Genomic DNA, 23,620 nt, shown 5'->3' with positions numbered 1-23,620 from the left:
CTTGCTTATAACAATCTATGTCTCTATGGACATAAAAATAATTCCAGCTTGTTCTGTCTGGAACTGTAAGCTGCCCACTAAAACTATCAGCAAAGAGATGCTTCAAACCCATGTTGACATCTTTCATCCTAAGACCTCAATGCCTTTTCTCAGCATGAAGCACTTATAGAAGGTGGACTTCCCTCCCTAATTCCATAGAAATGGAATGATATCTGATGGGTAGGGGTAGGGGGAACAGCTCTTTGTAGAAAATTGCCCTACATAGGAAACCCCTTTTGCCTTGTCACTATAGCAAAGCTACATTGCAACTAAGGTGTTTTGTTGTTGTTGTTGTTGTTGTTTCCAAATGTCCCTGGTATGTAGAAGTTCCAGGGCCAAATATCAAATTTAGTGACATCAGACCCTTAACCTTCTCTGCCACAGGGGAACTCCTATAACTGAATTTATAACCAGAATCCCCTATGCTCCGCTCAACTCCAGCTCTGGCACTCTTTAAAATCTTTGGATCGTGCAACACCTTGCCATTAACATGTTGGTTCTTTCTGTACATTAAAGAAATAGAAATGAAGAATAAGTAATTAACAGATGACCAGATTGCGTCCCTAGTTCTCCTTCAGTCATCTGGAGAATAGAATCTAAAGAAGATCATGAGGATTCAACAAGCCTGTCTGTTGTGGGGGAAGGCTACAAGTCGGATCCCCTATCTCAAGGGTTATCTGAGATTATTTCCCCTTTTTCCTTTCAGAATTTTCAGTTTGTTTTGAAGACAGGAGCCCACTCTCTCCAAAGGCTGCCTGCATTCTGAATTAGAATCTCTTGGCATTGCTATTCAAGTGGCAAGCAGGGCCACCTAATTTCCATAACAGAAGCAGAGCCATCTTTGAAAATACAGGAGTTAGAGTTGTTCAGGATATTTTCAGCCTACAGAAAATCATAATTTATACTTATAATGTTAATAACACCAAATTCAGTGTTTGTTTTTTTAATTTTTTAAATATACAAAACAAACAAATGAACAGTGAAACATTCATTCCATTGCAGTTTTGTCCATGTCACTATCTGTGAGTCTAGTCAAATCCACCTGGACTCTGTGGCCTTCATTTCATCCATAGTATTTATTCTGAAAGACGGCATTTGGACAGGAATCTCATTTTATTTTCAAATTAATCTTAACTTAGACATGAGTACCCTGAATGGAGATGCGAGGACACTGTTACTCAGTCTCAGGAATGCTATCTCTGAATACTTTTCAAGAAATCAGAATTACATCAGACCATAGTAAGTAATTTTAATTGCATGTTTGGAGGCCTCTGAAGAATAAGACAAATAATTTTCTCTAGGGCCCTGGTGGTACAGGGGATGAAAGCAAGTATAGAAGCCTTAGCCTCTCCCCAAAACCAAAAACGCTCTCCTGAGGCTGGACGGGGCTGCCTTTTCCACCTGCTAGAGTGTATGAAGGTCAGAGAAAATATGGATATTCTGTGTCATATGTGGAATCTAAAAGACACCTTAGGTTCAGTTATTTCTTCATGAGAAAAATCGTTTGGGAGAAATTTTGAGCCACTGCAAACATTAAGTAATCAGGAACAGAAAGCACATACCTTCTACAGAGATTTGTAGAGGGGACCTGGCTTAGCTGAGGTCTACATAGCAGTGTCCTGTACAAGTGTTCTCTGGGGGTGAGGAGCAGAAGGGCCCAGAATGTTTCCAAATACATATCTCTATGCCTCTGGGAAATTTTAGAAGAATTGAACAATGGCTAAAAGGCAGGCATTTTAAAAACCTGAATTAAAGTGAATCTTCTGGAGAAATAGAATCAGTAGGGCAAGTTCTAAGTATGGGAAAAAAAGCTCATTCAGAGGAGCAAAAAGAAAAAAAAATGAGAAGAAATTATAGGGATGAAAATTGTAGATCCCATGTTTTCCAGGTTTAAAGATAATATAGATTGTTTAATCTATATAATAACATCATTTGGGATAAGGGACTAGATGGTTAATTTGCACCTAAGTCAGACAGAAGAACATGAAAATTTGCCAGATTCAAGAAATAAGGCAGCAGTGCTCAAACTCAGGGGATTATGCACCTCCCCTCCCATCCCAAAGAGATATCTGACAATATATGGAGACATTTTGGATGTGTCACAAAGGACAGTCAAGGGTGAGGGTGATGCTATCATCTCCTGGACAGAGGCCAGAGATACTGCTGTACATGGTACCAGGAACAGGGTAGCTCCCCACAAAAAGAATAATCCAGCATGAAACATCCGTAGTGCCAAGGCTGAGGAACTCTGAAAATGATCACTAAAGAATTTTATTAATAGTGGGAACTGACTTGGAATAATTATTTTCTGATTGATTCTTAAATGCTAGAATATCTGGGCACATAAAACCACCAAGAGCTCCCACTGTTTTCTGGGCCCACTAATCTTTAGCGCTGAAACACCTAGAACAAGCTGAGTCTAGGGTTGTAGAAACAGAGATGATCTTATTAGAAATGTTAGTCTTAGAAAGAAATCGTTGTTACAAAGGGATATGATTGAGGGAAGTCTTTATTTGTCTGATTTACAGCACTGAAACCCAGACAGTTCCAGGTGAACTGGGGTGGGCTAATGACCATAATATTTTGAACTATCTGTTATTATATCTTATACAATTGCCATGTACTTTCTCAAAACCTTCTGTGGATCAAAGCAAAAAGTAAATAGATTGAAAAGGCAGCAATTGGGAAAATAGATGCTCTCCAGGTATCTGATAAAGGATTAATTTCCTGTGTATATAAAGGAACTCAAAACTCAACAGCAAACAAACAAACAAATAAAAAACAAATGCCCAAACAAAATAACTAACAGTCCACTTAAAATGTGAGGTAAGGACATAATTTAGATGTTTCTTCTCAAGAGGTATGCAAATGGTCATTGGGTGATATAAAAGAAGAAAAATACTCATTGTTAGTAATCATCAGGGGAATATGCAAATCAAAACCATAATGAGATATCACCTCACATCTGTAAGGATGATCATTATCAAAAAAAAAAAAAATGACAAGTGTAAACGAGGATATGGAGAAATTTGGGAACCTTTGTACCCTGTGGGGGGACGGAAAAGGGGCAGCTGTGGGGAAAATAGTATGCAGGGTTTTTGTAACACAAAAAATAAATAACCATGTGATGCAGGATATTTATCCAAAATAATTGAAGATATGATTTCAAAGAGATATTAGCATTTCTGTGTTCACAGCAGAACTAGTCACAATAGCCAGGATGTGGAAACACACTAAATGTCTATGGACAAATCAGTGGATGAAGCAAATGCCACATATACATACAACCAAATACAATTCAGCCTTTAAAAAGATGGAAATTTAAAATTTGTGACCGCATGGATAAACCCTGAAGCCATCATGCTAAGTGCAATAAGCCAGTCCCAGAAAGACAAATACTGTATGACTCCACTTAGCTGAAGTGTTGGATGTAATAAGTTCATAGACTCATAGAATGGGATGATCCCAGACAGAGGCCAGTGGAGGGGGAAGGGGGCGGTTACAAATCAAGGGGCATAACGTTTCAGTTAAGCACACTGAATAACTTCTAGAGCTGCGCTGTACAGAAAAATCAGGAGATCCGGCTGTGATGCCACGGGATTGGCAGGGGCATAGGCGGGCTGGGACGTGGATACAGTGTTGCTGTGGCTTAGTTAGCGGCTGCAGCTTGGATCTGATCCGTGGACTGGGCGCTCCAGATGCCTTGGGGCAGCCAAAACAAAAACAACAACAAAAAATCACATCTATCATCAAGAATACTGTGTTGTACACTGACAATCTCTTAAGAGGATAGTATCATGGCTGTGTTCTTACCACAATGAAATATTGTTTTTAAAGAGAAATATTAGTACATTATGATCACTAAAATCTAAATTTTATTTGGATTCCATCATTTTTTTTCCCATTAATGTGTTCTTTCTTTTCTGGGATCCCATCAAGGGAACCACATAGTATTGTCATCAATCTCACAAATTGCCTCTGATCTGAGATGATTTTACACTTTTTTCTTGTTTTTCTTGGCTTCGACAATTCTAAGGAGCACTGCTGAAGTGTCCTATGGAATGCTTCCAAATTTGGGTTTGCTTAATGATTTTCTCAAATTAACTTGATTATGGGTTTGGAGGAAAGAATGTCACCGAGGTGAAGCTTTTCTCAGCACATCCTATCAGGGGATAAATTATATCCGCATTCTACCACTGCGGAGGGTCACTTTGTCTTTTGCTCCAGGTAGAATTGGCCAAGTTTCTCTAAACTTGAATGTGGGATGTGAAATGCAGTTGAGAAAATAACACCTACTTCTCGAGGGTTCTTTTTCTTATTTAAATTTTACAGTTCATATATTTTGTCAGTGAATATATATGATTTCTCTAATATCTAAATATCTAAAAATACTCGAAAGAATGGATGTGATGTGTAATAGAGCAGAAGAGATATTTAAAAGGGGCTAGGTCATTTTCCCAACTTAATATTTAACTTCTGAAATAGGTCTGCCTAAATGATCAATAAATCATAATTACTTAAAGATGGAACTTCAAAAGTCTCCCATAGGTTAGTGTGGAAGTATGCGGACAGAGGGTTCTTTCCAGAATATAATAGTCATTCAGTTATCACTTGATAATGATAACGTCTATAATTTCAGAGTTTTGATATCTGTAGGAAAATGATGACGTGGCTGCTAGAAGTGTCTTAAACAGATCAGTTTTCATATGAAGCACCATAACTCTATTCCAGGTTTTCTAGTTTATAAGAGTTACATCATAGAATGGTTACTGATTTTAATTGCTTATTTCATGGCTTTAAGAGAATGAGGCAACAGATATTCTCTAGGGCTTATGTCCCAGATGATGGGACTGTCGATATAAGCATATATGCATCCCTGCCAACCAGGAGAGATCCTGCCTTGGCCATCAGCAGGTATGTTTTCAGATTCTATAGACAGATTAATATAAATTTCAATGTCGGTTATCTAGAAAAAAAAACATGTGAGGGAACACTTAGCATTTAGATGTAGACAGTTCTTGAGAAATATTTAGTTATTGCAAAATTCACCTCTCTGAACATCAGAGAAGAGGAAATGTATTGAGTCTATAAAACTTTGTAGTAGAGGAAATGTATTTAGACTATAAAACTCTGCATTAGAGCCTCTGCACTACAGCCCTATAAACAACAGGTGGCTGGAATGGGGAGATAGAAGAGCTCTGAGAATTTGGAGAAGGTGCATTTTTTGCTTGTACATGTTTTGAAGTAGTACTCAATCTAAAAAAGATAATCGCTTTAAAAAAAAAAAAAGCAAAGTTCACACGAACTCTCTAGTGAAGAAAAAAAAAACAGAAAAGAAAAAGAAAAAGAGGCCATCCCTAACTAAGAATATAAAGCAGCCCTGAAAACAAAAGTTACAAGAAAATAGAGAAAAAAAACAGGAAATATTTTAATGTCCATATTTACTGGATTCACAGAAGTTTTTAAGTAACTTAAAAGTAGCATTTGGGTCACAAAGATCATTAGGTATAAACAAAGAGAACATGAGTTTAATATGAATTTTTAGGTGACCTAGATAAGTTAGCCATAGTTAAAATACCTGGCTTTGTGATAGATTGTCTTTTGAGGTTGTTTTTAGCGTTCAAATTGATGCATTTGGGAAGGCATAGGGGCCTCGAGTGTCTCAGTTTTGCATATCATGTACTGCCTTCCTGAGGAACCATCCAAAATCTATTTCTCGGAGTTCCTGCTGTGGAACAGTGGGTTAAAATCCAACGGTATTGGCTCTGGTCACTGTGGAGGAGTGGGTTCAATTCCTGTCACTGTGCAGCGGGTTAAAGGATCCAGCACAGCTGTGGCTCAGATTCTGCCCTGGCCTGGGAACTTCCATATGCCTCAAGTGTGGCCATGACAAAAACTCTTTCTTTGATTGTGGGACCAGAGAGAACCATACCAGAAATGATAGAGGAAGCGTTTCCCAGTATGGTAGGATCTTAGAGGTGTGCTCATCAGCTGCAGAAACATATTTCTTTTTTCTCGAGAAATGTCTTCAGAGTGTAGTACTACCTCGAGTATTTAATATCTCCTTCAAATGTAATATAGAGAAAGAATAAATATCCTCTATGTCATAAAGAGGCCAAAAAGGGAGAGAAGGACCTAGGAAAGAGACATTTCTAAGTTAGAATCTTTACTATAGTTTGTTATTCTACCTGGGAGAGAAAATATTCTTAAATTCTCATTTCATCTTGATGCTGGTTTTCCAGTGTGATGAAAGTATTCTGGGGAACGTACTTTTCAAATAACCCCAAATCCCTTGATCTCGTATTTTTATTTGTAAATATTAAGAATCACCACTGAGAACTCAACAATTCAGTCATTGTATTATTTTGCTTAGAAATAGCTTTCGAAGAGTTATCATGTTTTGAAATTTTAGACATTTCGCTCATCTTGCGTACAACATACCTAGAGAACATCTGACAGAGATATTTTGTTCCATCGCCCAGCTGTGGTCAAGAATAGTTAACCTAGTGTCTCATTTCGTCACACTCCTCGATATTTTTGTTTTCAGGACAGATTCAGATTCTGACAAACAGAGACCATGATACCGTCAGAAAGAAACAAAAGCGGGGCCACGTTCACGCTCTTGGGCTTCTCCGATTCCCCAGAACTGCAGGTCCCTCTCTTCTTGATATTTCTGGCCATCTACAGTGTCACAGCTGTGGGGAATCTTGGGATGATGCTCATCATCCAAATTAACCCCAAACTGCACACACCCATGTACTTTTTCCTCAGCCACCTCTCCTTTGTGGATTTCTGCTATTCCTCCATAGTGGCTCCCAAGACCATGGTGAACCTAGTGGTAGAAGACAGAACCATTTCACTGGTAGGCTGTGTGGTACAATTCTTTTTCTTTTGTACCTTCGTGGTGACTGAATCCTTTGTATTAGCAGTGATGGCCTATGACCGCTTCGTGGCCATTTGCAACCCTCTGCTCTACACAGTGGCCATGTCCCCAAAACGCTGTGTCCTGCTTGTCATGGGATCATATGCCTGGGGTGTGGCCTGCTCCTTGATACTCACATGCTCTGTCACCCCATTATCCTTCTGTGGTTTCAACACAATCAATCACTTCTTCTGTGAATTCTCCGCTCTGCTCTCCCTCTCTTGCTCTGACACCTCTCTCAACCAGTTGCTGCTTTTCATCTTTGCCACCTTTAATGAGGTCAGCACACTCTTCATTATTCTCCTTTCGTACGTCTTCATCGTTGTCACCATCCTCAAGATGCCCTCGGCTACAGGTCGCCGCAGAGCCTTCTCCACCTGTGCCTCCCACCTGACTGCCATCACCATCTTCCACGGCACCATCCTCTTCCTCTACTGTGTGCCCAACTCCCAAAACTCCAGGCACACTGTCAAAGTGGCCTCTGTGTTTTACACAGTGGTGATCCCCATGCTGAATCCCCTGATCTACAGTCTGAGAAACAAGGATGTCAAGGACACGATCAGCAAAATAATGGACACTAACATTTTTTCTCATTGAGCACGATAGTTGAGTTTGTCCTTGACATGTAAATAAAATGTGTCTCTTAAGGTTCCTTTTCCAGTATGACGTTAAAATCAACGATGTGGTCGGTCATGTTGTATAATGGCAAGAATGTGTATTTTGGCTCAAAGAGACCAAGCCTGTCTCTCTTTCTTACTTACTGGGAAGAAATCAGCCATCTTGCAAATCTTTCATTTTTCATCTAAAAATTTGAGACTGCATGAACTCATCTGATGGTGAAGATTAAAAAACACTGTAGATATCGTGTGGAATATATTGTGTAAGTTTAATAAATATTAAATTCATCCACCTTTCTTGTACCTAGAATAAACCAGGCTCTCAATCAACATGTGCATTTCACGTATAAAAGTCCAGCTAGTAGGTAAGATAAAACTTAGTCTTTATCCCTTCACGGAATGCAAATCTATTTTTGAAAGTAGGGTGGTGAAGAAAGTGACCATTATATAAAGTTGAAGATAGTAAGCATCACTGAGGGTTTTTGAGTAAGAAAAGTATAAATCCCTTCATGAAATGAGAATTGTCTAAACCTTGCCTGGGACAACAGAAGAGTCAGAGTGTTAGGAGGTGTGTTTCAACAAGGGTGGAGTTTTATTGGGGAGACTAAAGCAGGGCAATCAAGGAGGAGAGAATGTAATACTGACTCAATGATCCAACAAATTTTTAATTGAGGGAATACTGCCTAACGTGGGTGTATATATGTCTGCGTGTGTTTGAGTGTTTATGTGTGTGGTGTGGTGTATGCATGTTACGTGGCATGAATGGACGTTGATAAGACATGATCCATATTCTGAATGTGTTTTCAAAAGTGCTCCAGTGTGGCAGCATGACCAGCTAAGACGACAACAGCAGAGGCTTAAAAATGGTAGACTGGATCTCAGAAAATCACACATGCCAAAGAAAGTGTGACGTGCTCTCTGCATTTTGTGTCATCATTCTGCCTATGAAGACATCAAAAACATTATCAATCCAGTATGGCTTTTTTTTTTTTTTCCTGGCCATCATGTCTGAATCCTCTTCACTAAAATCCTAACTTAAGAGCTTCCCGTCGTGGCTCAGGTGTTAACGGAGCTGACTAGGATCCATGAGGTTGCTCCTTCAATCCCTGGCCTCGCTCAGTGGCCTGAGGATCCAGTGTTGCCGTAAGCTGTAGGGTAGCCACAGATGTGGCTTGGATCTGGTGTTGCTGTGGCTATAGTGTTGGCCAGCAGCTGTAGTTCCAGTTTGACCCTTAGCCTGGAAACTTCTATATGCCATGGCTAAGTCCCTTTAAAAAAAAAGCTTTGCTAATAGAAGGCCACTGAATTGACACTTGGCCACTTTCAAGTCTCTGAGATGCCCCCTCTGTCCTTTCATAATCTCGGTCTTTTCATAATCCCAGTCTTTATCATAAGCACAGTCTCTTAGGGGAGCTGCCATGTGAAAAAGCACAGGCGAGCATATTGGATAATGAGAAACATGGTCCACACACTTATCACGTCACCTGGCATCCAGCCAACCTCCAGACGTGCGTGTGAAGCCCATTTGTCCTTTAACCTGCCAAGTTGCTGTCACACACATCAGCAAACCAGCCAAGATCAGCCGTGCCAGGATCAGATCAGCAGAGCAACCTTACTGACTCATGTCAGAGTCATCCATGAAAAGCAGTTGTTTCTTACTCATACGTCTTGGAGCAATTGGTTATGCAGTCATTAGAGCCACTAACTTCCTTGATTTCTGATGTTAATACAATGACCTTCCCAATTCTTAGCATAAAGCAGTTGAGCTTTTGCTGTTCTTCCAATTACTGACAATTTGATTAAAATGAGCAATTAAAAAGGATAGAAAATTTGACATCATTTTGATTTCATTGAATTGTTGGATAAAATAGTCAACTACAATGATATTATTTTATGTGGTATAAATACAGTTCATCAAAAATTTAAAACTGCATATTTATGTTTGATTCATGGATAGTGATTATAAATTTCCATTCAAAATTTACATATATATATATTTTTAAGTGCCCTGTCTTGGAGTTCCCATTGCGGCACAGCAGAAATGAATCTGACTAGGAACCATGAGTTTGTGGGTTCGATCCCTGGCCTTGCTGAGTGGGTTGAAGTTCTGGCATTGCCATCAGCTGTGGTGTAGGTTGCAGACACGGTTGGGATCTGGTGTTGCTGTGGTTGTGGTGTAGGCCTGTGGCTACAGCTCCGATTAGACCCCTGCCCTGGGAATCTCCATTTGCTGTGGGTGCGGCCATAAAAAGACAAAAGACCAAAAAAAAAAAAAAAAAAAAGGGGGGGCCCTGTCTTTAAATCCAAGGTAAATAAATGAGCAAAGTTTCCTTTGAGTATATTATCCAGATAATAGAAAACATCACTCTCAATGATGCTTTGTATAGATGTTCTTTTAGTTTATCTATAAAAAAGAGACATTCTCCTTTAGATGGATGAATTCTGTGGCAGTAGTTTTAGGGTAGACTAAGAAGAACAACACAAATAGTTGATAAGCAAATATCATCACCAATCTGCTAATGTCTCGTGTCAAAACATTGCTGTATTGGATAAAAGCCATGTCCAAGGCACTTATTTTCCATGAAAAGGAAGATAATGCTAGAGAGAAACAGGAATTCATACCATAGGTTCCAAAAGTCTTGATTATGCAAATTTCAGGCTTCATGGAAACAAAATGTTCTTACAGTTTAGATTTGGGAAGTTTGCTTTTGCTTTTCTAATTGGGGTGATTCACAGAGCAATATGGAATGGATAAGGGGAATCCTTGCTTCTGAAAAATGAAAGAAAAGGAACAGCGAGCATGCTGGGTGGACAGGAGATGCAGAAGCACTCCTCCAACTCAGGAAATGGTCAGCTGGCTCAGTTTTAGGGAAACATATACAGATTGTTGAGAATTTGGAAACTTAGTACTTGCAATTAATTACATTTGAGTGTATGCAATGGCACAAACCATAGACTTTCCTTTGACCACTGTTGGCTCAGGGAGCTATTATGTAGTCAGAAAAGGAGCAGACCTGGGGGAGATACTTGGGGAAACCATTAAATGGCCTCTACACTGAGCAGGGAGTATGCCACCCAGTAGCTCTTCTCTTCCTCACAGGGTCACATCAGTGGCACAAATCAATAAGCAGCATATGGGCTCATCCTGTCAGTGATTCAGCGTGTAACTTTGGTCAAGTGACACCTGTCAGTGCTTCAGTCACCTGATTTGGAAAGGTACATGACTGTACTTATCTCATTTAGAGTAACAGAGATGAAGTGTCTTAGTTGTACTCAGAACAGGGCAGAGCACATAGGAACTTGTCAGTAAGTGTAAGCAGTTACCTTCTTTCTCACCAGAGGAAGTGTATTATCCCTGTTTTGGGGATTTGGCAGAACGTGGGACCTCCAGGAAGGAGCTTTGCGTGTAAGACAGCACTGTTTCTATGACCTAGTCATGCCTTTCACAACTGCAGCATGACCCCTGGTTCACAGCAATGCTGGGATGCAGCAAACAATGCTCTGTGATTCCTCACAACCTCTGGAAGGAATCATGTCCTATTATGGGCCAACTTGGGATATTTTTTCCCCTCTTCTTTTATCTTGGAAAAGTCAGTAATTATTTGAATCCCAAGAGGAAGTTGCTTTCTTCATTCCTTATTTATGTCCCACAGAGATCAATGATTGGTTTTGGAGGTGTAAGGAGTATGGGCTCCACGGATACACACAGGTAAAAACATGAAGCCTGTATGGTTTTCCTCCATAGCATCTTTAGAAACGGGGAAGGAATGACTATCAACAGGTTGGTTGCACTACACTGTACTGGGGAGGATGGACTGAAAAATATTTTCTTGGGTCGTGAATATTGTTTGTTTTCTTTTCTTCTTCTCATGGGTGTATTTAATCATAGCCGGTATAAGACAAGAAGGAATTCTGAAAGGAGGTGGTAGTATTGGATATATTTTTTGAAGTCTGTATTTAGTTTATATTTATAGATGATTTTAAGAAGTGCAATGTTCTGGGCACTCCTTTTTGATGGTTATTTTCCCTTTTTGTCCTGAGAAAAAAACTCAGTGGGCAATGGAATCGATTTAATGCCAAGAGGAAATAGCTTGAAACAGTTATTAGTATAAGAGGGGAAAGAGTGTAAACAGATAGGGAAGAACAAATGATTGCTCTCTCCTTCCCCTTCCTTCCCTCTCACGTTAACTCCACTCATCGAACCTGGTGAAGACAGCATGGAGATAGTCCTGAAAGTCACTCTGATGCTGAGGGTGGGAATGAGGGGTCTCCTGGACTGGTATGAAGGCGCCCAGACATGGGACGCACCTCTGAATTAGGAAGGAGGGGATCAGTTGGACCTTGTGCCAGAGGGACTTAAATGACTCTCCACAGAAGGTTTCTCATCCTTTGTATTGTTGATTGATATGATTGCTGGGCCAGATCATATTTTGGTGCTTGCCTGTGTTGTAGGTATGTGTGCAGGGTGGGGGAGGGGGTGCTAGTCTGAGACTTGTAGATTGTTCAACAGTGTGCATGGTCTCTACTCACTGGATGTCAGTACTTTTCCTCCCTATGGTGACCTGCAACTATGTCTCCAGATATTGCCGAATATCCATGGGGATCAAAATCCCTGGTGGTTAAGGATCACCACCCTGTATGTGATGAGCAGCCTGATGTTTCATCTCTAGAGTTAAAATCAGGAAAGGCATTCAAAATCACGTACTACTTTGTACTCAGGAAAAGACAAATGTCTCACAGTTATTGGCCATGGAAGAGAAAACTGGGATGTCTTGATTCACATATCCTTTACTTTGAAATTATTTGAGAATGAGGGGAAAATATGACTATGCTGGGTTTTATTCTAGATTCCCTTTCTTCCAGGAATAACCAACTGGCACCTCTGAAGAATTTCATTGTTACTAAGGGTCAGGAGAGAGGATAAATGAGCATGTTTACTCTCTGTGGCATTTTCAATATGACAAAGGCTTTGAAGGTATCCCTCCTTTAGTTAAAAAAAAAAAAAGAAAAAGAAAAAAAAATCACACTACCCCATAACATTTATGTTTTGGGAAAATTCAGGCAAGTTTCTGCATTGCTTTTCTTAAAGTAATTGGAATAAAATATTGATGTTGCATGTATGTTTTAAGAATTAAATATACAGTGCAACTTATGACAGATATATACTATTGTATCTGTCCAATCTGTGTCATTTTTTCACTTATTTTATCCTAGTCATTTTTCAGGTCATTAAATATTCTTTAGTTTTCCATGATACGTGTGCACCATAACTTTGAACCTGTTGTTTGACACTTTATGCCTAAGTTTTGCAACCATAAACACTGGAGAAATGAGTAACAATTCCTGGAAAAATGACCACCATTTTATAACACAATGTTTACAATCACTATGCTAATTATATAGAAAAGATACTAATATAAGATAAAAACCTCATCTCCTTCTAAAACATATTGATTAAAAATTAACATTTATGGATTAATAATCCGCACATCAGTTCAGCAGGAAAAAAAAGAAGGTTCTTATGTACTTTACAAAAAACAATTCTCTGGTATAAAGTCTGCCAGGAAAATGATATTTAAATTTCATTTGAAAAACGGCGAATTAAGTTCTATTGGATGTCTTTCTAATGATTCAATTACAAGCTCTAAATTGTGTGCAAGTGATTTAAGGAATCATATAGACTCTTAAGTTTGGTGAATGCACTTGCGTGATTTGTGAATTAAACAGTGAGCTCTATACATTTGTGTACCACTTTGCCTGAACTTTTCCTAAATTTCACAAGAGCAATGTCCTCTTTCTTTGGTGAAAAAAATTAACTATCCTACTTATTCTCATGTATTTTTTAGGAGGGAGTCATAACTGAATTTGGAATGGTATCGTGGAGAATAAGCATTAATATTTTTCTTTAATCTCAATAAAGTGGGGACATGGGCAAGGAAAACTGCACCTCTGTCACAGAGTTCCTTCTCCTTGGATTCTCCGAGGTCCCTGAGTTGAGGGTCTTCCTCGCCCTGGTGTTTCTTGTCATCTACGGCGTCACCGTCCTGGGTAACCTGGGCATGGTTGGGCTGATTCAGGTCAGCCCTCGACTCCACACCCCCATGTACTTCTTCCTCAGCCACTTGTCCTTTGTGGATCTCACTTACTCCACGATCATTGTGCCCAAGATGCTGGCTAACATCATAAACAAAGACAAAGCCATTTCCTTCCTGGGGTGTGTTGTGCAATTCTACCTGTTTTGCTTTTGTGTGGTAACTGAGGTCATCCTGCTGGCTGTGATGGCCTATGACCGCTTTGTGGCCATCTGCAAACCCCTCTTGTACAAGGTCACCATGTCCCGAAATGTCTGTGTGGAGCTGGTGTCTTGTTGCTACCTGTGTGGGACTGTGTGTTCTCTGATTCACCTGTGTTTAGCTCTTAAGATCCCATCCTATAGATCAAATGTGATCAACCACTTCTTTTGTGATCTGCCCCCTCTCTTATCTCTTGCTTGCTCTGATGTCACTATGAATCAACTAGTCATATACATTGTGGCCACTTTTAATGAGCTCATCACCATTTTGATCATCCTCACCTCCTACCTGTTCATTCTCGTCACCATCCTGAGGATGCGCTCCGCAGAGGGAAGGTCCAGAGCCTTCTCCACCTGTGCCTCCCACCTCACAGCCATCATTGTCTTTCATGGAACAATCCTTTTCATTTATTGCCGACCCAATTCTGGCAACAAGAGTATGGCCACTGACAAAGTGGCCACGGTGTTCTACACTGTGGTGATTCCCATGCTGAACCCCCTGATCTACAGTCTGAGGAACAAGGATGTGAAAGAAAGTCTCAGAAAAGTGGTGAACTTCAAAACGTTTTCATAGAGAATATTTTTGGCACATTCTGGCTTCTGAAGTGGATGCTGATGGAAGGGTGAATTGATGGGCTTCAGTGTTTGGAGTGGGGAAACATTCGAGATGTTGATAGTTAGGAGTGAGTCATTCTGATTCACTTATTTTTCTTTCTCAACTATTTACAAGTTTAGAATTGAGCATATTTCAAAATTTGCCACCCAATTCCTTGCTTTTTAATCTAAAATGTTTTAAATGTATCTTGTTAATGGACTGTTAAGACACACACATTTAATTTGCGGTACAAACTTCATCAGCTCGATGAAGACCACAAAAAAATCACATTTTATTGTAATATCTATTATGGGGACTACAATTCATTTTAAAACTGAATACCTGTTATTTTACAATGAAGAACACACCTCTGCCAGTTTATGCACAGAATGAGATACCCACATATCCTGTTTATTGTTTATTTCTAGCTTCTTTTATTATTTTGTTGTTGTCATTACTCTGTCCACTGTTTTTGGAACTTCATATTTCATCACATCTGAAAAATGGAGACATTTATAATAATCATATCACAGAATTTTTTAGGAAAATTAAATAGCAGGTCAAATGCATTTACTGCAGTTATCCCTGGAACAAATTACTGTGTGCGTGTATGTTGTATATGTGTTTGTGTCTGTGTCTGTGTGAGTGAACAGGCATACCGTGTTTTTTCCACTTTGCTTTATTATGCTTTGCAATTATTGTACTTTCACAAATTAAAGTTTTGTGACAATCCTATGTCAAGAAGTCTTTTGGTATTGCTTTTCCAACAGCATTAGGTCGCTTTGTGTCTCTTCCTCACACATTGGTAACTCTTGCAATATTTCAAACTTTTTCATTATTGTGTTTGTTATGGTGATATGCTATCAGTAATCATTGATGTTGCTATTGCAAAAAGATTATGACACACTAAAGGTTTACATGGTGGTGAGCATTTTTAGTAATAAATTATTTTTCTATTAAGATAGGTACATTTTTTAGACATAATGCTGTTGCACACCAAAAATATTCTCAGGTTCTTAAGCCACCGAGCCACAGTAGGAACTCCTATCTCTGAGGTATTATGAGTTATCTCTATTTTTTATCTTTAAGTCATTAGATGATTGGATGAATAAATACTGGTGAAGAAACACTATGTACTTTGGGCTTAACATAGGAACTTAAAGCAGTATGTTGACTTTTAAGAATCATGAGCAAGTTCATACTTGCCTGGCATTATCTTGAGTATTATGTCAGTCGTGTCCACTTAGGAAAATAAATCCCAGTGGGGCTGAATACAGAGAATGTTATGTTCTTAGCATTGATATTCCTGCCAGATTCTGGGTAATATCCCACAGTTCCTAACTCATCTTCTTTTCTTTTCCTTTAATAAAGAGTGCAGAATATGTTATTCTATAATGTGATTTAGCATTAAAAGTACAACATTTTCTCTTCAAGACTCTAATATATCCTACGTCTCTTCCATCAGCAATTGCCGTATTAATGCATGGCTACAACTATATCATGCCTCCAGTTGGATACAATAAGCCTCAGTGAGGGGATGATGTTTATAAGCCACACACACACACACACACACACACACACACACACACACACACACACACAAACTAAACTGTACAATTAATGGGAACAAGTTGCAGGGTTCCTTGTAAATGTTTTGCCTTAGCTGTTGATCTTATATTCAAATTACCAGAAGTAAATTAACTAAACCATAAGAGCATTTCCTCATACCAGATTAAAAAAATAGCTTTAAAAAGAACAATTAGTAACCAGGATAAAGAGATATTCAGATTTTTTAATATTAATTTTTTATAATTAAAAATTTTAATTACTTTTTTTAAATTAAGAAATTAAAAAAATTCAACAAGTGCCCTATTTGAGAACTGGAGAAACAATTTTCAGGGTTCAAATAACCCATATTCTGAAATTCCATCTCAATGCACCAACTCCTTTCATTATTTTAGAATCATTTTCAGAAGTATATTCATTCTGACCCAAACCATCTTTGAAAATACAAAAAATAGAGCTTGGTTAGTGTATTTCTGGCCTACAGAAAAACATATTTTATATTACTTTTTTTTTTGTCTTTTATCTTTTTTTTATGGCCTCACCTGCAGCATATGGAGGTTCCCAGGCTAGGGGTCTAATCAGAGTTGTAGCTGCCGGCCTACACCAGAACCACAGCAACACCAGATCTGAGCCGTGTCTGCGACCGACACCACAGCTCACGGCAACGCCAGATCCTTAACCCACTGAGCGAGGCCAGGGATCGAACCTGAAACGTCATGGTTCCTAGTCGGAGTTGTTTCTGCTGTGCCATGATGGGAACTCCCATACTTTACATTTCTAAAGTTAATAATATTGATGCCAGGGTTTGTTTGCTGTGACTCTTATATAAGTGTACGTCTGCTGTTGATAGATATAGAAATAGCGAGGAGGACACACAGATGAAAGAAAGAATGTCCACCATCTCAAAAAACCCATAGCTGGAGAGAAACCATGTAAGTGTATAAACTGATAACCACATTACACTGTGGTTCAAGCAATAATTAAAGAAAAGATGATTCACAGAATTCGTGACTTTTAAGGTTTAATGACCTTAGTCTGGAGGAAGGAGAGTAGGTTTCCGGGAAGGATTCATGCTTCAGCAGTATTTTGTGGATGAATGAGATAAGTTGAGTTAAGGGTATCCAGATGGATGAGACTGCATCAATGTGCAAATATGTAAATAGCTTATATCTATCCATATACAGATAACTAGAGGTATAAAAATGTTGATATTTATAAGAGAAAGAAGTTCTATTTTTAGGAACTTGGGTGTGTACCCATAAGTAACTGAGTCAGATTTACAATTTGGAGAATAATTGGGTCATTTAGTTTACACCTATTTAATGTATGTGTTTTTGAAATAGGTATTATAGTCTTATGACCCACTTCTTTTTTGCCCTGCGAAAAACATGCCTATATACTTCCATAGTTATTTTATGCATATTCAAACAAATATCTAAATGTAAGTTGATTTAATTCATAAAGAATTATTTTAGTGGCAGTGTGGCAGACAGCTACGAGCAGGTGAGTCTGTAGGTTTAAAGACCAATTTGGCAGCTATTGAACAGTAGAAGATTAAAATAATATAGGTATGACTTAAGAAATGTCAACGGTGATAGAGAAGACAGAGTGAATGATTATGTGGAAATGTGGTATTTTAAGGGGCTGCAGAGCTCAGGATGACAGCCTTATAATAATTTAGAAGTAAAGATGAGATCATGCTGTGAACACTGTATCAGGTATCCAGGATGTGTGCAATGACTTTAGAGAGTCTTATATACTGTTTCTAACCAGATGTAGCTTCTCCAGGGCACACTGAGAAACCAAATTCCCTTTGTAGTCCTATCACCAATATATATATATATATATATATATATATATATATATATATATATATGAGGAGATGCTCAGCTAAGCCCCTAATACTATTAGCAGGATGATAACAAAGTAGCTAAAGTTTCTGAAGGAAAATATTCTCCCACTCTTAAGTGTGGTTAGTATAACCAGGTGTAATCATGTCTCACAGAGGTCAGGAACATGGTAGAAACTTAAGAATATTTGTTGAAAGGCAAATGCTTCTTGACCTTACTTGTATGTGTACCTTTCAGGGCTGGGAGGAGGGGGAAATGAAGAGCTATTGGTCAAGGGGTACAAAGTTTCAGTTATACAAGATGAATAAATTCTACAAACCTAATGTACAACAATATGACAATAGTTAACAATATTGTATACTTGAAACTTGCTAAGAGGGTAGCACTTAAGTGTTCTCATTTTACAAAAGAGGTAAAAGAAAGCAGGTACCACATGAAGTTATGGATGTGCTAAGTAACTTGATTATTGTGATTATTTCACTACATATACATGGTATAGCAGAATATTTAGTTGTACACCTTAAAGATATAAAGTTTTTGTTAATTAAACCTCAATAAATCTAGAAAATTTTTAAAAGACAAAACAACAGATTAAAGATATATTTTCTGAGTAATAAAGATAATTTTTGCTATGACTTATTATACAAGAATATTTGAAATCTCCGTGAATGATCGCGGAACATGGGGAGAAAACATTTAAATTTTTCATGAACATTCAAATAAAATTTTTGAAAGCTGTTGCTTGATTTTTAAGAAGCCATAATTACATCAGAAAACAAGAATAATTTTAATTGCTTGTTTTGAGATCTCTGAAGAATAAGGCAAGTGATATTCTCTAGGGCCCTGGTGGCACAGGGAGGGGAAGGTGCTTAAGAGTCTTAGCCTCTCCCATAAACCAGTGAGCTCTCCAGGGCCTAGACAGGGGCTACCTTTTCCACCAGTAGGTTTGTTTGTAGGTCTGAGAGAATATGGATATTCTTTACCACGTAAAGTATCTAGAGCATATTTTGGTTTTAGTGAGTACTTCCTAAGAAAAGTCATTTGGGGAAATTTTGAGCCCCTGAAAACATTACCTATCAGACACAGGAAGTCCTTACTTGCTACAGAGTTTCATAGGGGTGGGGTGGGGTGCTGGCTTAGCTGAGCTCCTTTATAGCAGTGCACTGAACAAGTGTTTCCTGGGGGTCGGGGACCAGAAGGGCCCTGAGAGTTTTCAGGTGTAGATTTCTCTGCTTCTGTGAATTTTTGGAAGAATTGTGCAAGTGAGAATAAGCAGGTATTTAAGCAAAATTGAATTGAAAAGAAGAAAGTGAACCTTCTGGAGAAATAGAATCAACAGTTTTCAGGTATACATTTCTCTGCTTCAGTGAATTTTCAGACAATAGTGAGGTATTTACATAAAATGAATTAAAAAGAATAAAATGAACCTTCTGGAGAACTACAATCAATTGAACTAGCTCTAAATAAGATTTTAAAACAGGAAAATTATGCTGGCTCACAAGTGCAAAAAGAAAAAAATGAGAAAAAAAATGAGAAAAATATTTTAGATATTATGCTTCCTGGATTCAAAGATAATACAAATTGTTTAATCTATACAATAACATCATTTGGGAGATAAGGAATAGTTTTAAGTCAGACAGAAGAAACATGAAAATCTATCAGAATCAAGGAAATAAGGCAATAGTTCTTGACTACAGGCAATTATACACCTCCTCTAGCCTCCAAGGGGAGCTTAGGTAATATCTAGAGACATTTTTGATTGTCATAATGGGGTTAGGAGTACGCTGCTACTGTCTTAGGAGCCGGAGATGCTACTATACATGGTACAGTGTCCAGGGTAGCTTCCCAGAGAAAAAAATAAAAAGACTAAACCAGCACCAAAAATAAAAAGAATAAACCAGATGAGGTTGAGAAACTCTGAGAAAGGTCACTGATAAAGAATTTCGTAATAGTGAGAATTGACTTGGAAATACTGACCTCTGATTGATCTTTAAACCTTTGGATTTCTAAACATATAGAACCATCAAGAGTTCTTCCTGTTTTATGGGACCATTAACCTTTAGTGCTGAAACATCTAGAACCAGCTGGTTACCAAGAATGTTAGTCTAAGAAAGAAGTCTTCATTATAAAGGGATATGCTTGAGGGAATTCCTGGTATGTGTGGCTTACAGCACTAAAACAAGGACAGTTCTGGGTGAACTGGGGTGTGTTGCTCACCATAACATTCTGAATTCTTCCGATAAGAGGTTGCAAGATTCAGCAAACGAAAATACAGAATCCTAAGTTTAATTGTACTTCTGATAAAGAATTTTTTTTTCATATAAGTATCCCCATGTAATAATCAGGACACCCTTATAGCAAAAATCATTATCCATCTGAGATTAAAATTTAATTAGCCTTCCCATCTGTGAATCAATTTGATGAATTTCACTATTCTCTATTAGAAACCCCTTTATTATAAATGTCTTCAGACTGTGAAGAATCTTAATTTTCATCCATCTTTTTGACAGGTAATAGAAGGACAGATTGAATATTCTAGGTGACTTAAGAAGAGAGAGTCCTAGAATAGGTAACTGTCAATGTTTAAAGGTTTTGACCATATTTATTCCTAAACAGGGACTTCTCTCCAACTTCCATTCTCTGTGTTTCATCTTGATACATCTTCAGACCATTTCTGTGGCCCTCAACATATTTATTGGAATAATTTTCATAGTTTTTTTTTTTTTTAGTGTGAAATTTGTCTTTAAAGTGACCAAAAGAAACAGCAAAATGAAGGGTGAAGATGTGATCGTTACAAAGTACAAGTGCTAATATCTCAGCCTGTAATGCGGATCAGAGCCTGGCATAGAGAGACGGGTATATTACCAGGATATTAGGATTCTGAGCTCTAGTTGCAGGAAGATTATCCAATATCTATACGTCATTGGTCAAGTCATAGCTTCTTCAGGTTTCTGTTTGCTCACCTGTAGAAAAAGGCAGTTCAGTAGATATTATTTACTAAAATATATTAATCACTATTTACTTTGATATCTGTATTATTCAATCAAAAAGAAGTGCTAAATGAATATTTAAAATACAGGTATAAGGAAGTATATAGGTTATTCTTTATATCACAGATATGCATATATAGTATATAGAATTTTGTTTTGATTATAGATGTTATTTCAGGTATTTCCACGTTTCATTAGTGATTATAGGATAGACTAAAATTATTTCATTTTGCTAAACTTTTCTTTGCAGAAACCATGAAGTTCAATGAGCCTAGAATAGCTCACATGAAGATTTTATTACAACACCTTCTAAATTGCTCAAGTTCATAATCGTTGCATGTGTATGTCTTTAAAATTACATTTCAGAAAATGAACAGAATTGGGTTTTTATAATTTTGAGAAAGTAAAATTAACTTGTAATTCTTTTCTGAAATTTTAGATATCCCTGCCTTGGATACCAAATGCCTACCAAGATTATATCAGATATATTTTGTCTCAGTTTATATCCCTCCTAATCAGGGCTTAGGTAAGCATGCTTCATGTGTCAATCACTCTCCATAATGTATTATTTCTAAGACTGATTTTCGGATCCTGCCATCAGGAGACATGTTTCTTGCCAAGAGAAATATAACTGCTGGGGCCACGTTCACCCTCTTGGGTTTCTCAGATTACCCAGAATTGCAGGCCCCCCTCTTCTTGGTATTTCTGGCCATCTACAGCTTCAGTGTAGTAGGGAATCTTGGAATGATTGTGATCATCAAAATTAACCCCAAACTGCATACCCCAATGTATTTTTTTCTCAGCCACCTCTCATTTGTGGATTTCTGCTATTCTTCCATCATTGCTCCCAAGATGCTGGTGAATCTACTTGCAGAAGACAGAACCATTTCATTTTCAGGATGTATGGTGCAATTCTTTTTGTTTTGCACCTTTGTGGTGACTGAATTAATTCTATCTGCTGTGATGGCCTATGACCGCTTTGTGGCTATTTGCAACCCTCTACTCTACATGGTTGTCATGTCCCCCAAACTCTGCATGATGCTAGTGGTTCTATCCTATGTCTGGGGAGTAGCCTGTTCCTTGACACTCACTTGTTCTGCTATCAAATTATCCTTCCGCGGGTTCAACACTATCAACCACTTCTTCTGTGAGCTCTCCTCCCTGATCACCCTCTCTCGTGCTGATTCTTATCTCAGCCAGTTGCTTCTTTTCACTGTTGCCACCTTTAATGAGGTGATCACACTGCTCATCATTCTCACATCTTATGCGTTCATTGTTGTCACCACCATGAAGATGCATTCAGTCGGTGGGTACCGCAAAGTCTTCTCCACCTGTGCCTCCCACCTGACCGCCATCACCATCTTCCACGGCACCATCCTCTTCCTCTACTGTGTGCCCAACTCCCAAAACTCCAGGCACACTGTCAAAGTGGCCTCTGTGTTTTACACAGTGGTGATCCCCATGCTGAATCCCCTGATCTACAGTCTGAGAAACAAGGATGTCAAGGACACAGTCGGCAAAGTAATGAAAATGAAATTGTTTTCATATTGAAGCCATCTACTGGTAAATATTTATTTTGGTTATTAGAGAACACTTTTCTGATTTGAGAGTGAACTGTGTGCCAAGAGGGCATTTTCAAAACAAACATTTTGATTTTGGAAAACAAAGATTATTTGGCAATGGAGGATAGGACTTTTAGATTAGGAGACTATCCCTGGCTCTGCTTGAATAGATCAGAGGAGATGGACTGAGATCAGTCTTTATCTACAACAATTACATATGATTTAATTCATAAAGGGGTATGGAGAATAAAAGAAAATGCAGACAATATTCCAGGCATATTGAATATGTGCCGTAAATTCTAGTTTTGTTATTCTTTCTTCCCTGATGACTAAGTAGTGAGAAATAAACAACCAATTTCATATTTTATATTTAGTAAAATCAATGACAGGAAACGACAGAGTCTCACTTTTAAGAAGCTCACAAGCCGGTGGTGTTAGTAAATATCATAACGGAGCTGGTGGTGAGAGACTGTTCACCATCATATGTGGCTATTGTGCATCCTTTACGTGGCCTTGAAGGATAGGCAAGTTGTTTTGTTGTTGTTGTTTTAACTTTTTAAGGCCGCACCCATGGCAAATGGAGATTCCCAGGCTAGGGGTCAAATCAGAGCTGTACCTGCTGGTCTACACCACAGCCACAACAATTCCAGATCTGAACCGTGCCTGCAACCTACACCACAGCTCACGGCAATGCCGGATCCTTAACCCAGTGGGTGAGGCCAGGGATAGAACCCATGTCCTCATGGATGCCAGTCAGGTTCATTTCCACTGAGCCATGACAGGAACTCCTGTTTTTAAGAGAAACAAAAGTGAAAAATACATTTTACTTTAGAGTGAAGAATGTAAATGATGTTCAAGAGTCACTGATTCTGCAAATATTTTAAGATACTATTTTATGTCATATGCATACACGATATCTTGTTAGGTGCTTGAAGAAATGGAATTTTGCATAAATTGTAGCTACTCCTCACTTTATTTTGGAAGAGTTTCCGTGTAGAGGATGAAAGGATCTACAAGAGGCTTAGGGATATTAGCTTGTTTCTCAGAATATTGGGAATAACAACAAAGACAGTTTATTCATGTTCTGTGTTAGGCTTCCTGTCTCTCACCTCCTCATTAGCATAAATAGATTGTTAATTCATATGGCAGTTCAACCAAGGCTGTATCTCAGGTCTCTTTATCAGGAC

The 23,620-nt window shown here is 38.4% G+C and overlaps 3 protein-coding genes across 3 annotated transcripts; all 3 read left to right on the top strand.

The window, feature by feature from the left end:
* Positions 1-5,898: 5,898 nt before the first annotated feature.
* Positions 5,899-10,366, top strand: LOC146405185 (olfactory receptor 5D18-like). The gene has a single exon (XM_085015182.1). The coding sequence runs from the start codon at positions 6,617-6,619 to the stop codon at positions 7,556-7,558; it is 942 nt and encodes a 313-aa protein (XP_084871308.1). The 5' UTR covers positions 5,899-6,616; the 3' UTR covers positions 7,559-10,366.
* A 3,139-nt stretch (positions 10,367-13,505) lies between these two features.
* LOC146405184 (olfactory receptor 5L1-like) lies at positions 13,506-14,444 on the top strand. The gene has a single exon (XM_085015181.1). The coding sequence runs from the start codon at positions 13,506-13,508 to the stop codon at positions 14,442-14,444; it is 939 nt and encodes a 312-aa protein (XP_084871307.1).
* A 7,033-nt stretch (positions 14,445-21,477) lies between these two features.
* LOC146405183 (olfactory receptor 5D16-like) lies at positions 21,478-22,422 on the top strand. The gene has a single exon (XM_085015180.1). It carries the CDS (start codon positions 21,478-21,480, stop codon positions 22,420-22,422), a length of 945 nt encoding a protein of 314 aa, XP_084871306.1.
* The last annotated feature ends 1,198 nt before the right edge of the window (positions 22,423-23,620 follow it).

This window comes from Sus scrofa, chromosome 2 (assembly GCF_054392235.1).
Source record: "Sus scrofa isolate SSC_HxYL_T2T_F1_AM1 chromosome 2, Sscrofa_HxYL_maternal_Yorkshire_Landrace_v2.0, whole genome shotgun sequence".
Classification (NCBI taxonomy): domain Eukaryota; kingdom Metazoa; phylum Chordata; class Mammalia; order Artiodactyla; family Suidae; genus Sus; species Sus scrofa.
The sequence above is the reverse complement of the archived record's forward strand: the minus strand, read 5'-3'. Positions and strand labels throughout refer to the sequence as shown.